Source organism: Microtus pennsylvanicus, chromosome 2, assembly GCF_037038515.1.
Source record: "Microtus pennsylvanicus isolate mMicPen1 chromosome 2, mMicPen1.hap1, whole genome shotgun sequence".
Classification (NCBI taxonomy): domain Eukaryota; kingdom Metazoa; phylum Chordata; class Mammalia; order Rodentia; family Cricetidae; genus Microtus; species Microtus pennsylvanicus.
The window spans coordinates 62297015-62312561 of NC_134580.1; the positions used below are offsets into that span (position 1 = coordinate 62297015).

Below are 15547 nucleotides of genomic sequence, written 5' to 3' on the forward strand. Positions count from 1 at the left end.
GGGATTGCTATGGTTGAGCTGCTGTCAGTTGGAGAAGTAGAGATGTTTCCACTCAGCTCTGCAGCTAGCTCTGAGCATTAAAAGGCAAACGGGAATAGTGAGATGGGAATGGTGTTCAAAGTACTGTTGGGCCAGAAGACAGAATTATTTATAAAAAGGGATAAGATCCTGGGTAGGCTTATATTTTTGCGTTTGCAAGTAGAATCAGGAAAATTTGTTGATGCCAAATGCAAGAGATCAAATTCAAGAAAAAATGTAAAAAGTCTTGTTTTATTAATTCAAAATTGCTTATTTATTTTTGTGTCTGTCTGCATGTGCCATGGAGCACCCAAAGCTGTGTGGAGTTGGGTCTCTTTCTAGATCTAAAGACGGACCTAGAGCTGTCCGCACCCCACCACACAGGGCCTTGAATTGCTCAAAGGTGAGCATCTAGGTCAGGGTTAACATAGGTACTTTGTTTTTAGATGTGCAATCTTGAGGATGTATGTCTATCACACATCCATGAGGACAGTGGAGAATAAAAAAGAAAAAGAAAACCTGAGAACAAAGAGAGACAGAACACAATTCAGTGATTTGAATGTGACATGAGTAGAGCTACAGACTTTTTAGTTTGCTTTGAGCTCCCTGTGCCTTTTCCCATAGGGCAGCACAGCTAAGCATGGTACTAGGTCTAGCAGGTTGGCAACGAACACTTCCTGTACAGTTGCTGATGCCAACCAGCTGACTGGTGGGCTGTGATCATAGGAGTGGGGGGTGGACAGACTGAATGAAAAGGCTTGTGTGCTCAGGCATGCTTTGGGGTTCAGAGAGACTTCATCGGTGAGCATATGGCAGAAAGTCACCCGTAGTAGTAGTTAATTCCACAGGGAAAGCAGCTTTTCTCACATGTGCCAAGCACGCTGAGTTTGCAGTGACCTCTCTATTCCATCTTCTTCCCCATGAGGTTGGGGAGGAAAACTTTAAGGCGGTTTCTGACAAATTGTTCAGTGTCCTTTTCTTTGTCCCTCTCTATTCCCATACATACCTGCTTGTTTAAAGTTTTTTTTAAAATAAAACTAGTGCTTTATGTTCTATGAAATGTCCTTCTCTTTAGTTTTTCACTTTTGTACTGTTTTTGTGTTTGTTGTTTGAAAGACTTGTTTTTCTATGTGTAAAGTAGCATGTGCGCTCCTGGTGCCGAGGAGGCCAGAGCAGGACGTCATATCCCCTGGAAGTAGAATTACAGAGGGCTGTGGATGCTGGGAACTGAATCTGGGTTCTCTGCAAGAGCGTCGTGTGCTTTTAACCGCTGAGCCATTTCTCCAGCCCCTGAACTACTTCTTTGTGCTACGAGACAAGAGACAATAGTATTTTCTGCGCATATCTTACAGCACTGTTATGTCTTGATAGTTAGATCTGTTTCTGACTGAAAATTATACCTATGATAATTCCTAGAGAGTTAAAGGTTTTGTATTCATGTACCACAACATAATATAACCCTTTGCGCGCCTTGATTACTGAATATGTACGTGATTGGGGGATGTGTTGGGAGGCATATGTGGAAATCGGAGGACAATTACGGGAGTGGATTCTCTTCACCATGTGCCTTGGGGATTGGTCTCAGGTGGTCAAGCTTGGTGGTAAGTGCCTTTGCCAACTGAGCCTTCTCATAGACCAAGAAATGTAACTTCTATACAATGAGGTGCTGGTAAGTAAGTATTGAATAAAGAGTAACATGATTTTAGCTGATAGTATTGCTAGTGTTCTAATTTGAGATCCGGACTAAACACCAGGGTGTCCACCAAACATGGTCAGTTTATCATACCCCAGGCATTCCCGTTGAGTTCTTCATTGTGTAACTCGTTTTCCGTCAGTCACAGAGTTGAGGTAGTTCTGACAATTGGAAACCTTTACTCAGACATGTTTCCCAGAAAGTTCGTACTCTTTCTGCCCTCACTTAACAGAATACAGAAGAATTCAGCCACGTGCAGTCTGTTCTGGATCTGATTGCGTTGTAGTGGCCACAACACAAATGTTTGATGTATGTAGTTTTGGATATGTTTGCTGTTCAGTTTCGTTGAAGATTTTTTTGCTCTCTTTTTGCCCGAGTACAGAAACAAACCCTAATGCAGCATATTCTGCGCTGTGACTATGAGGCCTGCCGACAGTATCTCGTGAATCTCGAGCAAGCGGTTGTGTTAGAGCAGAACCTACAGATGCTGCAGACATTCATCAGTCACAGATGTGATGGCAATCGGAACATCCTGCATGCTTGTGTCTCAGTTTGCTTTCCAACTAGCAACAAGGAAACTAAGGAAGAAGAGGGTAAGACCAGCACCATAACACACCTTCAGTTCCTGTGGAGAACATGTGCACGTTTTACTTTATGTTATATGATCTTGGAAGGTCTGACTTTGTAGGTGGTAAGGATATTTATAAGGGTTAGATATGGAAGCCTGCATTAAGTTTGATCTGTGAGGTTTTGTCTTTAATTCTTTGAATAATATACAAGCTGAGTATGTTGATACTAAATGAACTTAGCAAATTGAAGTAAGTACAGTGACTTTTTGTTTTCGTTGTTTTTTATTTGTTTGTGTTTTGAGACAGGTTTCTCTATGTAACAGCCCTAGCTGTCCTGGAACTAGCTCTTGTAGATCAGGCTGGCCTTGAACTCACAAAGATCCGTAGCCTGCTTTTGCCTCCCAAGTGCTGGGATTAAAGGCATGTGCCACATTGCCTGGCTACAATGACATTTTAAAAAGCATTTTAAGTTATATACGTGTGTATGCCTGTGAATGTGTGCACAAGGGTGGGTGCACTTGCCGGAGAGGAGCACAGAGGCTTTGGACCCTCTGGAGCTCGATTTCCAGCAGCCATGCGTCATGGTGCTGGGACCTGAACTGTGCTCCTCTTAGGAGAGCAGGGAGTGTTTTCAATTGCTGGTCATCTCTCTACTCCCTAAATAATTATCTCAGTGTATGTATGTATGTTCATGTGTGCACACGTGCCAGTGCTGGGTTACAGGTGGATGTGAGCTGCCCAACAGGAGTCCTGGGGAATTTCGGTCATCTGCAAGGTTAACAAGTGTTCCCAACTGCTGAGCCACCTGTGTCTCCAGCCCCCATAAGCCACCAGAAGCAGCATTTGTCCTGTTGTTTGAAATGTAGAAGGGAAAAAATAAGTTACTGGGCTGTTACATGTTTCTGAAAGTAAGATGATTTTTTTTTTTTGCTTTGTCTTGGTGGCGTGTGTGTGTGTGTGTGTATTTTTGTCCTTGGATTTTTTTTTTTTTTATATTGGCTAAATGTGGAAGAATCTAAGTGAAACTTTGTGATTATTTAGAATTCTGCTGGTGATGTTGTGGTAAGTGCATTTTGAGTGGTGACTTGGAATTCTCATTTTTATTTCATCAGAATTTCTGGGGCTGTGTGTGTATAAATGGCACAGAACTACGACGGGCAGACTGATAAGCGAGCCATCTTATTTATTTATTTTAATAATAGGTAACTTTAAGTCTAGTTGAGTTTACCTTTTGTCATTTATGTCATTGAAATGAGGCAGAATAAAAAATAAAGGTAGTATTTCAACCTTGGTTACGGAGAATAGTTACCTGCTATACTAATTGAAGCACTAACATGGGTGAGTTAGTGTTTACTGGTCAGTCCATACTATCTGTTGTTTTCAAAGTTTAAATCCTAATTTTTTCCCTTATGTTTCAGAAGCTGAGCGCTCAGAAAGAAATACATTTGCAGAAAGGCTCTCTGCTGTGGAAGCCATTGCAAATGCAATATCAGTTGTTTCGAGTAATGGCCCAGGTAATCGGGCTGGATCATCAAGTAGTCGAAGGTAATATGATTTTTACAAGGAAGTTTAATTGGAAGAAAAAATCCCAAGTACAGAAAGCAGTGTCTCTCATACTGTTGTGTGCATGGATTGGTGGGTCCTTTCTTGTTTGTTTTTGGCTTCTACCAATAGCACTGGGAAATGTCTGGTAACTAATTAGGGTTCAGGTCTGAACATTGGGATCTCTCACACTTGATAATGGAATCACAGCTCAGACTTCATCTTTTGAACATGATCTGAACTTATCATTCTTCTTAGGCAGTTGTTTCCTAAGATGGAGACCAAGGAACACAATACAGTCACACACACACACACACACACACACACACACACACACACACACACACCTGCCCCCGACCCACAAAAACAACAACAGCAAAAAATAAATAAAAAACCAACCCTCAGTCTTTAAGTTTTCATATTGCTTATATAGGTTCATTCCTCAGATGTCTTAATGATCTGGGGAGAAGTAAAAGGCTGATGTGTATTTTGAATGTTTGATTTTAAATTTTCAGGTTTTCTGAGTTGTTGAATGAATAATCCTTTGTAACCTATTAAAACTGCTAGGTGTTTCCTAGATAATAAAGAATTCAGTAATTTTCTGTAGGAAAAGGGCAAATTTTAAATATGCAAGCGTCCGAGTTCTTGGTCATGGACACAGGGTGTGTGAAGGCATTGGTGGGTAGTTGGACCCTAGGCGGCGCAGCGCAGCCTGCTCCACGGGAAGACCATTGCCCGAGTTTCTGCTGTGCACTCATCTGTTCCTTCACAATGTTTTTTCTAAATTGGCATTAGGAAAGCTACCAAGTTGATAATTTCTCTGAACTCAAAAAGATCCAAAAGTGAGACATAACAAAAAAAAATTCTGTGGGTGACCAAATCATAATTTTAAATAGTACAGAAACATGTGTACTATACATATGGAAATTATCATGAACTTACTTAACTAGAACTACATTAAGCAAAGCGTTGACTCTAGAATGGGAAGCAACTTAAATTCTCCACGAAGAAATTAGTTTCTGAATTATTTCAGGTATTTCATTTCCTCAGGGAAATTACAGGTGCCAATCACTTTGGATTCTGATACGGTTGGTCCAATGCCAATACTGCCATCTTTTTTCATATAAGGATTATTTTGAAGGCAAAGACTAAAAGGAGCTTCAAGAGTGGGCGATGAGTTGCTCACAGAAATAGTTTTGCACAGTAAGCTCCTTTGAGGGATTTGCCGAAGATTCCACTGCAGTGCTCTTAACCATGCAAGCTCAGGGCTGCCGGTGACCAGATGACAGCACAGGAGGCTTACTATCCACGCCGGGCAGTAGGAAGTCCACAGACTGCTTCATTGAAGTGAAGTCCTCCTCTAGCCTACAGTGGATTTTGTAGGCGATGCCCCTTGATGAGTATGCAGGCTGGGATTCCTGAGCTGTAAGCTCAGAACTGATGCGGTTTCACTGTTGAATGGAATACTGTAATGACTTCAGATGATGCTATGACTCGCTAGTTCCTGAGTACAGAGGGCAGACTTAGTGGAGAGCTTGATTGAGGCATCTGATTGCAGGTGTGTGCTCTAGCCTTGTTGACCTGGAAGACACATGACCTTCGCTTTTCTGTCACAGTGTTGTATTTGACCATGACTGGATTCTAAGGCTTCTGTAGCATGGATAGAGCGTGCTTACAAAGAGGAGATTACACCATCCTTGAATTCTTCCATATTGTCAGAAAACACGATGACTCCAGGCAAGCCTATATGAAGAAATGTCAAAACGTCAAAACTCTGAATCTTAGCAGCCAAGTGGTTCCTCCTCAGTATTGTCCTCAGCCATTGAGGATCCAGGTGAATCTTCATGAATTGTGTACAGCATCTTGAAGAATAATTTTCTTTTTCTTTTTGTTTTTTTATTTTTTAAGAATCTATATGAGGAATTGGGCAATATACTTAAAAGTGTTCCCAAGACCCAATGAAGAAAAAGGTTAAGGACAATTTTAAAAATGACAAGGAATGACCCCTCATTTAATATTGACTTGACTACATCATAACAACAAAGTTGGGAAGTTTGCACGTTCAAGATGAGGCTATGATCTCAGTTTACCTTCATTTATTCTAATGTACACCAAGCTAGAAGTTGGAGAATACACCACATGTGCTTTCTGATGTCTTTAGATGACCATGTGTACTTCTAGTTTTCCACTACTTCTGTTTCTTTCGCCTGACTTCCCTTACAATCGTAATTTTATATTTCTTATCCAGTAGGCATTTTCACTGTGACCCTGGAATGAGCACTTTTTCTTAATAAGCCCCAAACACACATTTATTTTCAGGTTATTTGCAGTGCCTTCCATTTCCTACATTTTCCCATCTGTGCTCTGAGTAGAACATGTTGGCGCCCCAGCGGCTGTCATCTCAGTGCAGTGCACAGTCACTGGTGTGCTCTGCCCTGGGAAGAAACCTGCTCTTTGTCTCCGAGTGCTGACTGAAATCATCATGCTGCTCTGCCCTTCTGTCTTAGAAAAACTGGTGATCTTAGGTTTCCAAATCAGGGAGGTGGGGAGAATGTTGAGTAGATATATGTGGCAGTAAATATATAGGTAATACATTATTGGAGACATTAAAACTTACACCACAAATAAGTTTCTAAAAACACATTCCTGGAAATAGACTCTTGAAAGAAATCGTCATGTTCTTAATTTTTCTTACAAAAGCAAAACTATGTTGATATGGAAAAACACATTTACACTGAGATTAAATAGTTGCTACATTTGGAAACTCCAAACATTAACAAGATTATTTAAGATTTTTTATTTTGTTTCTCATAAATTACAAGGTCTTCCACAGTAGAAGTCATATCTTTGTGATTATGGCTGCATCTGGAAAATGAAATCCCCATCTATAAGAGTTTTTACTCTTTATTTAGAAGCTTTAAAAATTGTGGTTCAGTGGAGGGATTTGTGCTCTCTTAACCGCTATTGTCTTAAGCGTGATTGTGTGGCTGGCGTAAGCTTTTATTCAGGTACAGTACAGGCTTGTATGTAGGAAGGTACCAGTTCCCCTGATGAGGGTTCTTGAGTAGTTATCTTTTTAGTGATGTAGACCACCTGTACAGTGTTCTTTCTTTATATAGCAAGAGGAGAAAACAAATCAAGCCCTAGTAACATTGTTAGTTTAATTAATTTTTTGAAGGTGTAAGTTGTATTGTTTGTTGAGGGTTTTTGTTTTGTTTCATTGACTTTTTTTTTTTTTTGGCTGGAGGGGCTCTTTTAGGTATTGAAAAAAATCTAAATTGTTCTTTGTTTTAAAATTGCTCATGTGGATATTTGTTTAATTGCTTTTGAGTTCACAGAAAAGGAATTTAGTAGGCTAATATTCATTTTGTACTAATCAGTAGTTTTATTGATAATTGTTTTTCAATTTAATTTTTAGGAAATGGGACCAAAAAATTTTGTTCTAATGTTTAGGTGTAAATTTATCCTAATTGTATGTATGAAAGATTATTTCTAATGTTACCTCACTAAAACTTTTGTTCCCTTTGCTAAAGTTTGTGGGGGCTTTAATGCTTTCAGTGTCCATTGGGTACTGGACTCATTTCTGCCTGCTACTGACTCATCCTGTGCTCACAGAATTGGCGTTTGTACTTAAGTCCCTTGCCTGGAGTGTTTGCTTATAGAAGCTCTGAGCTTCTCAGATGAGAGCACCTGTGCACCTCCTGTTAGGTTAGACATGGTAATGAGTTCTGATTTTGTCCGTATCCTTCTAGTTTGAGATTACGGGAAATGATGAGACGTTCATTGAGAGCAGCTGGTTTGGGTAGACATGAGGCTGGAGCTCCGTCCAGTGACCACCAGGATCCAGTTTCACCCCCCATAGCTCCCCCTAGTTGGGTTCCTGACCCTCCTTCAATGGATCCTGGTAAGAGCTCTTGTTTTATTTAGTGTTTAATAAAAAGGCAAGATTGTGAAAAGAGAAACGACATTTTAGTGAAATAGTTTAAAAATTGATGTGGGATTTCCCTCTGTATTCTGTGATTAACATTAATGAATAAAGGAACTGTTTTGGGCTTATATCAGAGCTATAGGAGAACAGAGTTAGGCAGGGAAAACTAAACAGAATGCTGGGAGAAAGGAGGCAGAGTCAGAGAGAAACCATGTAGCCCTGCTGGAGACAGACGCCGGAACTTTACCTGGTAAGCCACAGCCATGTGGCGATACACAGATTAATAGAAATGGGTTAAATTAATGTGTAAGAGCCAATAAGAAACTAGAGCTCATGGGCCAAGCAGTGATTTAATTAATACAGTTTCTGTGTGATTATTTCGGGTCTGAGCAGCCGGGAACCAACACGCGGCCTCCTACTACAGATGGTGACAGTAGAACGGTGACCAATGTCATTAGCTGAGAAATTGGCCTAAGGGGTTTGCTTGTTTTTTTTTTTTTTTTTTTTTTTTTGAAATCTTCTTCTTACATAATTTATTTCTCTGCTGGTAACAGGCTTGATGGCCCCTTGATTATAATACATCAATATAAATGAATGGTTTGCCCAATGGGTTTTCCATAGTATGGAAAAGAAATTTCCTCTTAACCTTTTGTTGGATTTGACCTTTGGTTTGTGGAGAAAACCTTAAGGCCTGTTAGCAGAAAGGCTAGGGGTATGCTGCCCATAATGATATGCACCCGCTGTTCTGTTTGCTAAAGATGGTGACATTGATTTTATCCTGGCCCCCGCTGTGGGATCTCTTACCACAGCAGCGACTGGCAGTGGTCAAGGACCAAGCACCTCCACCATCCCAGGTAAGACCTCGCTGCTGTCTGCTTGGGCTGACACACCGGATCCAGGCTCTGAATAAAGTTCATACTTTGGTCTCAAAGATAATGTTTTCCTTTGCTTAAAAAAAAAGTATTGTACTATACGTAATCTTCCTTCTATATAATTTGGAATACAGTATTTACATACATGCATTAGGAAATCAATTAAAATTTATAACCAAAAGCTACGGAGAAACCCTGTCTCGAAAAATCCAAAAAAAAAAATGTTAATATGCTTAAATTCTTTGTATTAAGTTAGTTTGCTCTTACAGATATTGTTCTAGTGACTTACTCCATATCATGGTATGTTTTTCAGAACTCGGTCTTTCTTCTGTTGATACTAAAATAATTCTGCTTAATTACAGGCCCTTCCACAGAGCCTTCTGTAGTGGAATCCAAGGATCGAAAGGCAAATGCTCATTTTATATTAAAACTGCTTTGCGATAGTGCAGTTCTGCAGCCGCACCTGCGAGAGCTCCTTTCTGCCAAGTAAGAAGCTCGACAATCTTTTTAGATGACTCCCTGTGTGAATTGACTTGTGGGGTATTGAACATAGAATCTGTCAGTATATTTCTTCTGTTGCCACTATCATGTTTGTGTGAATTTATAACATCAGAATCCAACTCTAAATTATTCTCAGTAAAAGAGGAGTTCTCAGTGTCAGAGATTAGGCCCCGAATGACTAGAAACCATGCTCTTGTTAGTTGGGTCAAGGTGTGTGCTTCTCTTGAGGACAGCACAGAATTTGTTGACATGGATAGTGTATCATCCCTGCCGTTAGGAAGCTGAGGCAGAAGAATCGTGATCAGGGCCATCATAGACAACAGAAGATTGTTTCTCTAATAGCATCACAGAGTAATCTTTCTGTAACTGAAACAAAAGTTGAGTTGTGTGTTTATAGTGAACCCTCCCTCCCTCCCTCCCTCCCTCCCTCCCTCCCTCCCTCCCTCCCTCCCCTAGTAGATAGGAAGGCAGCATTGTGTATTTGTGTTTTTAAGACAGAGGTCTACCTGCCTCTGCCTCCTGAGTGCCAACTTTAAAGCAATGAGCCGTCATGCCTGTCTGCTCTTCTCATTTTAGGGATGCGAGAGGGATGACCCCATTCATGTCTGCTGTAAGTGGCCGAGCTTATCCTGCTGCAATTACCATTTTAGAAACAGCACAGAAAATTGCAAAAGGTAATTAGTGCATAGTTCAAGGCCTAAATGAGCTGCTCCTTTTTAATTTGAATAGATTATCTTCATGTATAGCATTGCAATTATTTAAACTATGTTTGTAAATATAATTGAAATTATCAAGATAATTTTTGTATGTATAAAATTTTGTTAAATTTTTTTTCAAACTTCATATAAAAGCAACTGGTATGAATTTTTCACTACATTTATAATTGGTAGTATAAAATCTGAAAGTAATACAGTGTTGTCTATGCTGAATTGATGATATGACAAGCTTATAGCGATAATAGGCTGCCATATTGTAGCTGCATCTGACTTAAACAAGAATTGAGGAATATCAAATTTCTGTCATCCAGTTCTTAAAGGATGAATTATCTTTTTTTCAAAGACTGATGTTAATAAATTGCAGTATGGTCTGTAATTTACTAAATAAAACATAGACTCAAGAGTCTTGGTTTTTTGAGACAGTGCCTCACTATGTATTACAGGCTAACCTCAAATATGTGTTCTGCCTTCAGTGTGCTGGGATTATAGGTGTGCACTGTCAGACCTGGCTAAGACTTGAGGCTTAACTGTTGGATACAGGACCAAGGCTTCCAGTGGCAGGAGTGTGTGTTGTCATCACAGAGAGTTACAATGTAGTCAGTTTTGCCTTTTTTGCTCCAGAATTGGCTGGATTTTCTTATACATTGACTTAAGCAAATTATTTTCAAGTGTATAGGTATTTTGTGTTCATGTCTGTGTAGCATGTGTGTGCCTGATGCCTGCTAAGGCCAGTAGTGGTCATTAGATCTCTGGAGACTGCAGTGAAAACAGTGTTGAGCCTGGTGTGTGGGTGCAGGGGGCCCTGGTGAGAATCCAGTGCTCTTAACAGTTGAGTCATCTCCAGCTAGACTTTTCACATTTTGACTTAAAAAGTTTTTTAACTAATAAGAAGAGGTTACTAATTGGTACTAAATATATTTAAGGCTCCTCCTTGTGCTTGTGGTTAAGTCCTTTCTGATAGATAAATTTCCGTGTTCTTAATTCTTCAGCTGAAGTGTCTGCAAGTGAAAAAGAGGAGGATGTGTTCATGGAAATGGTTTGCCCATCGGGCACCAACCCTGACGACTCTCCTTTGTATGTCCTGTGTTGCAACGACACCTGCAGTTTTACATGGACTGGAGCAGAACACATTAACCAGGTAAGTCATCCTAGCACTTCTTCAGGTTTCCTTTCCCTCCTTAACTAGAGTTAAAAGTGTGTAAATATCTCTGGTATTTTATTTTACTTTTAAAATTATCCAAAGAATTAATTTTGATTTGGTTCCTACATAAATATGGCAAAAGGGTCATTCATTACTAATTAAATATGGTGAATTTTGAAAATTGAGTTTTCCCACGTGCAGGACTTTTACCCATGGCTTTTGATACAGATTTTATAATTACTGTCTATTTTAGGATGTGGACTGTTTTGATGTGCTTGGTTTTCATCCTTTACACTGCCCATTGCACACTCATCATGTTCTCCTTGTTCCCCAAGTTCCTTACTGTTACCCTGCCGTTAACTGGGACCCATTTTAATTTCAGGACATCTTTGAATGTCGAACCTGCGGATTGCTGGAGTCGCTCTGTTGCTGCACAGAATGCGCGAGGGTATGTCATAAAGGACACGATTGCAAGTAAGTCCAGCTGCATTTTTTGTTTGTTGTGTTTTGTTTACAGGCTTTCTCTGTAGCTTTGGAGCCCATCCTTGGAACCAGGCTGGCCTTGAACTCCAGAGATCCGCCTGCCTCTGCCTCCCGAGTGCTGGGATTAAAGGTGTGCGCCACCACCATCCAGCTCCATTTCTCAGAAGCTATTTAGGTATATGTTGCTGTGCAAAACAATGCTTCGATTGTTGGCATAGTTTAGAAAATTTAGAAAGTTGAGGTTTTTTCACATTTCAGTTTATATGTAAAGAAATATGGTCTTCGATTTTTTTTTTTTTTGTATTGTCTAATAACTTGCTTTCTATTATCGGTAGTCCTCCTTAACCAGAATCAGGACAGTAGGCTAAGAAATGTATAATTAGAATCAGATTAATATTATTCAGATTAGTGCTTCTAAACATGTTTACAGAAAAGTTTCATCTGTATTCTGCAGCCAGTTTTAACTCCCTCTCTCCCCAGCATTGTTAAATGTGTTATGCTGAATAGTTGATCTATACCTTGTTTATGTTTTAAATGTTTTAATCTTTTATTCCACGGTAGAGTCCTTCCAGCTGGTTTGTTAGTTGTTACAGACTGCAATACAGCTTATGTCCCAGGGTTACCAGCAGGAACCCCGCTATAGATGGCACAGGGAATAGAATGCCGCTATCAGAACCCTCCATTTGGGGTGCTGAGACACATCAGCTGGCAAAGGCACTTGCTATAAAGGGAACTTGAGTTTGATCCCTAGGTTCACATAATGTAAAGAGAGACTAGACTCCTGCAGATTGTCCTCTAATGTTTGCACATGCTCTGTGGACAGTGTAGCCCCCTCGTCTGTCCTTCACTCACCCTGCCCCATAGACAGACGTAAAGCCCACTTCAGTTTCTGTGTCCATGCTAGCCGGTCAGTGTGTGCACTGCCCTGCTGACTTCCAGGGTGGGGGAGCAGGAGTTCCTGTTCTGACAGCATTTGCAGTCCTGTCAGGTGAAAGACAAACGCAGGAAGCGTCTGCCCACAGTGGTCAGAGGGTTGCCCAGATGCATGTGGGAGGCCACCTAGGGCTGGGAAAGAAAAGGGAGTGACTATCCAAGACAACAGGATGCTGGGTTCTTTCTATCTATCTATCTATCTATCTATCTATCTATCTATCTATCTATCTATCTATCTATCTATCTATAAGATTTCTGCCTCCTCCCCGCCACCACCTCCCATTCCCCTCCCCCTCACCGATGCTGTGTTCTTAATAGGAATTTTAGTGTTGCTTTCTGGATTTCATACCTTTAAATAATCTTTCTTGTATATAGCTTGTAAAAGTTACACTTTGCCTTTTAACATAAACCAGAGTTCTCTAGTTTCATCATGTTGTAGGCCCTCATTTCAGTGCAGGTCTCTCTTTTTTTTTTTAAATTTTCTATACATGAACTTTTCTGTGAATTCCTATAGACTCAAGCGGACTTCACCAACAGCCTACTGTGATTGTTGGGAGAAATGCAAGTGTAAAACTCTGATTGCCGGGCAGAAGTCTGCTCGTCTCGACCTCCTCTACCGCCTGCTCACTGCTACAAATCTGGTCACCCTACCAAACAGCAGGCAAGTAGAATTCTTGGGATGCAGAATAGACCAATGGAAGGAGCTCAGCATATGGTGTACCTCGCTCACTCTCACAACGTGCTGTGTTTCAGGGGAGAGCACCTCTTGCTGTTCTTAGTACAGACTGTCGCCAGGCAGACAGTGGAGCACTGTCAGTACAGGCCGCCCCGAATCAGGGAGGACCGTAACCGGAAAACAGCCAGTCCTGAAGGTGAGCGTCTTGAACATTTCTAACTTGTGTGCAAAGCTAAGGATTTTATGTTTGTCTGACCCACTCGTTCTTCTCAGATTCAGATATGCCTGACCACGACTTAGAGCCACCAAGGTTTGCCCAGCTTGCACTAGAGCGAGTCCTGCAGGACTGGAATGCTTTAAGATCTATGATTATGTTTGGATCACAGGAGAATAAAGACCCGTATGTATCTGTTCAACACTTAAAACTGTCCCTGCTTCCTGTGTTAATGTCGCTATCTACAGTGTGTTCTGTCTCTTTCTAGTCTAAGTGCCAGCAGTAGGATAGGCCATCTTTTGCCGGAAGAGCAGGTATACCTCAATCAGCAGAGCGGCACAATTCGGCTAGACTGTTTCACCCATTGCCTTATCGTCAAGTGCACAGCTGATATTTTGGTGAGTTCATTGATTCTCAGTAGACTTCATGCTGATAACTTCTGATTACAACCATCAACCCGGTTCCCTCCAAAGTAAAATTCTTCAGTGAATTTAATCATAGTAGACTTACATCACAGCCTAGCCATTTACTGAAATGAAACGCAAAATGTTTTGATATAAAAATTGTTATACGTATAATTAAAAAGACAACATGAAATTGGGTATTTGTAGTTGATAATCTGTTTGATAAACTATGCATAGGAAAGATTAGAAAGTAATTAGTAGTTTAGTAGATATGGAATTACAAATTTTATCACCAGATATTTTAATCTACTTTGCACTTCGTTAAATGTGCCATATATGTGTGTGTATTCTTCTGATTTTACGTATTTTATATTCCCTTCTAAATAATCAAGATGAGTGTAAGTAGGACTATATAACAAAAAACCAAGATAGTATCCATTTGGGATCACTGTCTGCCATACACATGGTGGGAGTTGTGTTGCTTAATTACCGACTCTGGAAGATGGTTTGGTTCAGTTTGTTTCAAGAGTTTGTTATGAGGGCTGGGAATATGGCTTAGCCAATTCATAGGTGTTTGCTACCAAAGTCTAACAACCTGAGCAGTCCCTGGACCCACGTGATAGAAGAAGAGCAACTCCTACAAGTTGTGTCTTACCTACCTACCTACACACACACACACACACACACACACACACACACACTAATTAATATATATATGCACAAGCATCATTTTTAACATTTTATTGGGGAACTATTAACATTTAGAAAGGATCAGAACAGTGTACTTAATATTTAACCATCTCTGATACATCTCAGCATTAATAGAACGGTTACAACTTTTAAAGCTTTTAGATACTCTGCTGGGCACTTTAGTAAAAGAACTCCAGAACAAATACACACCTGGTCGCCGAGAAGAAGCAATCGCTGTGACAATGAGGTTTCTACGGTCAGTGGCAAGAGTGTTTGTCATTCTTAGTGTGGAAATGGCTTCATCCAAAAAGAAAAAGTAAGGCGTTTAAAATACTGTTGGGACACATTTTCAGTGTAACAATGTTAATATATGTATGAGAGGACTCACAGATTCGTATTTTCCTTTCTGCTATAGCAATTTTATTCCACAGCCAATTGGAAAATGCAAACGTGTGTTCCAAGCACTGCTCCCTTATGCTGTGGAAGAATTGTGCAATGTAGCAGAGTCTCTGATTGTACCTGTCAGAATGGGGATTGCCCGCCCCACAGCCCCGTTTACACTGGCCAGCACCAGCATAGACGCCATGCAAGGCAGTGAAGAACTGTTTTCAGTAGAACCATTGCCACCGCGCCCATCACCAGACCAGCCGAGCAGGTATGTTAGTTCTTAGTATAGAAATGTTATGTTGTGCTTTTGAGTAACAGATGAAACAATTTTTCTCAAGTCTAATTTTGTTACCTTAATGGAAGTATAGTAATGTTTTAGGGTATCTGACACCATTCATTAAAGCTGAATGTCAGCAACAGGATGTTTACAAACTCTTGGAAATGGAACAGCTCACTACTAAGTGAAAAATAGAACGAGACAGAAATTAAGAAAGAAAATAATAATAGCCGGGTGGTGGTGGCACACGCCTTTATCCCCAGTACTTGGAGGCAGAGGCGTGAGGATCTCTTGAGTTCAAGGACAGCCAGGGCTACACAGAGAAACCCTGTCTTGAACAATAAAAGAAAAAGGGTCTTGAGTACCAAGCCCTTGACTTTTCTGGGAACTATCTGGCATTTTACCTAACAAAGCTCTTCTGTCACCATCCCACCATTGGCAAATTGTCATTTTCTGAAAGCTTTGTAAATTAAGTTCTACGATTTCTCAGCTGTGTCCCATTG

General features: G+C 40.4%; 1 protein-coding gene across 4 annotated transcripts in view; it reads left to right on the forward strand.

Moving 5' to 3' along the window:
- Nucleotides 1-15547, forward strand: part of Ubr5 (ubiquitin protein ligase E3 component n-recognin 5) — a 110052-nt gene that overhangs the window by 62344 nt on the left and 32161 nt on the right. For all 4 annotated transcript variants that reach the window (XM_075961160.1, XM_075961157.1, XM_075961158.1 and 1 more), the window contains exons 21-34: nt 2094-2304; nt 3699-3825; nt 7575-7726; nt 8509-8604; nt 8985-9108; nt 9700-9797; nt 10829-10977; nt 11363-11454; nt 12911-13057; nt 13150-13268; nt 13346-13472; nt 13555-13684; nt 14536-14696; nt 14796-15035. In XM_075961160.1, the coding sequence (XP_075817275.1) occupies nt 2094-2304; nt 3699-3825; nt 7575-7726; nt 8509-8604; nt 8985-9108; nt 9700-9797; nt 10829-10977; nt 11363-11454; nt 12911-13057; nt 13150-13268; nt 13346-13472; nt 13555-13684; nt 14536-14696; nt 14796-15035 (1973 nt within the window). The remainder of the gene's footprint in view (nt 1-2093; nt 2305-3698; nt 3826-7574; nt 7727-8508; nt 8605-8984; nt 9109-9699; nt 9798-10828; nt 10978-11362; nt 11455-12910; nt 13058-13149; nt 13269-13345; nt 13473-13554; nt 13685-14535; nt 14697-14795; nt 15036-15547) is intronic.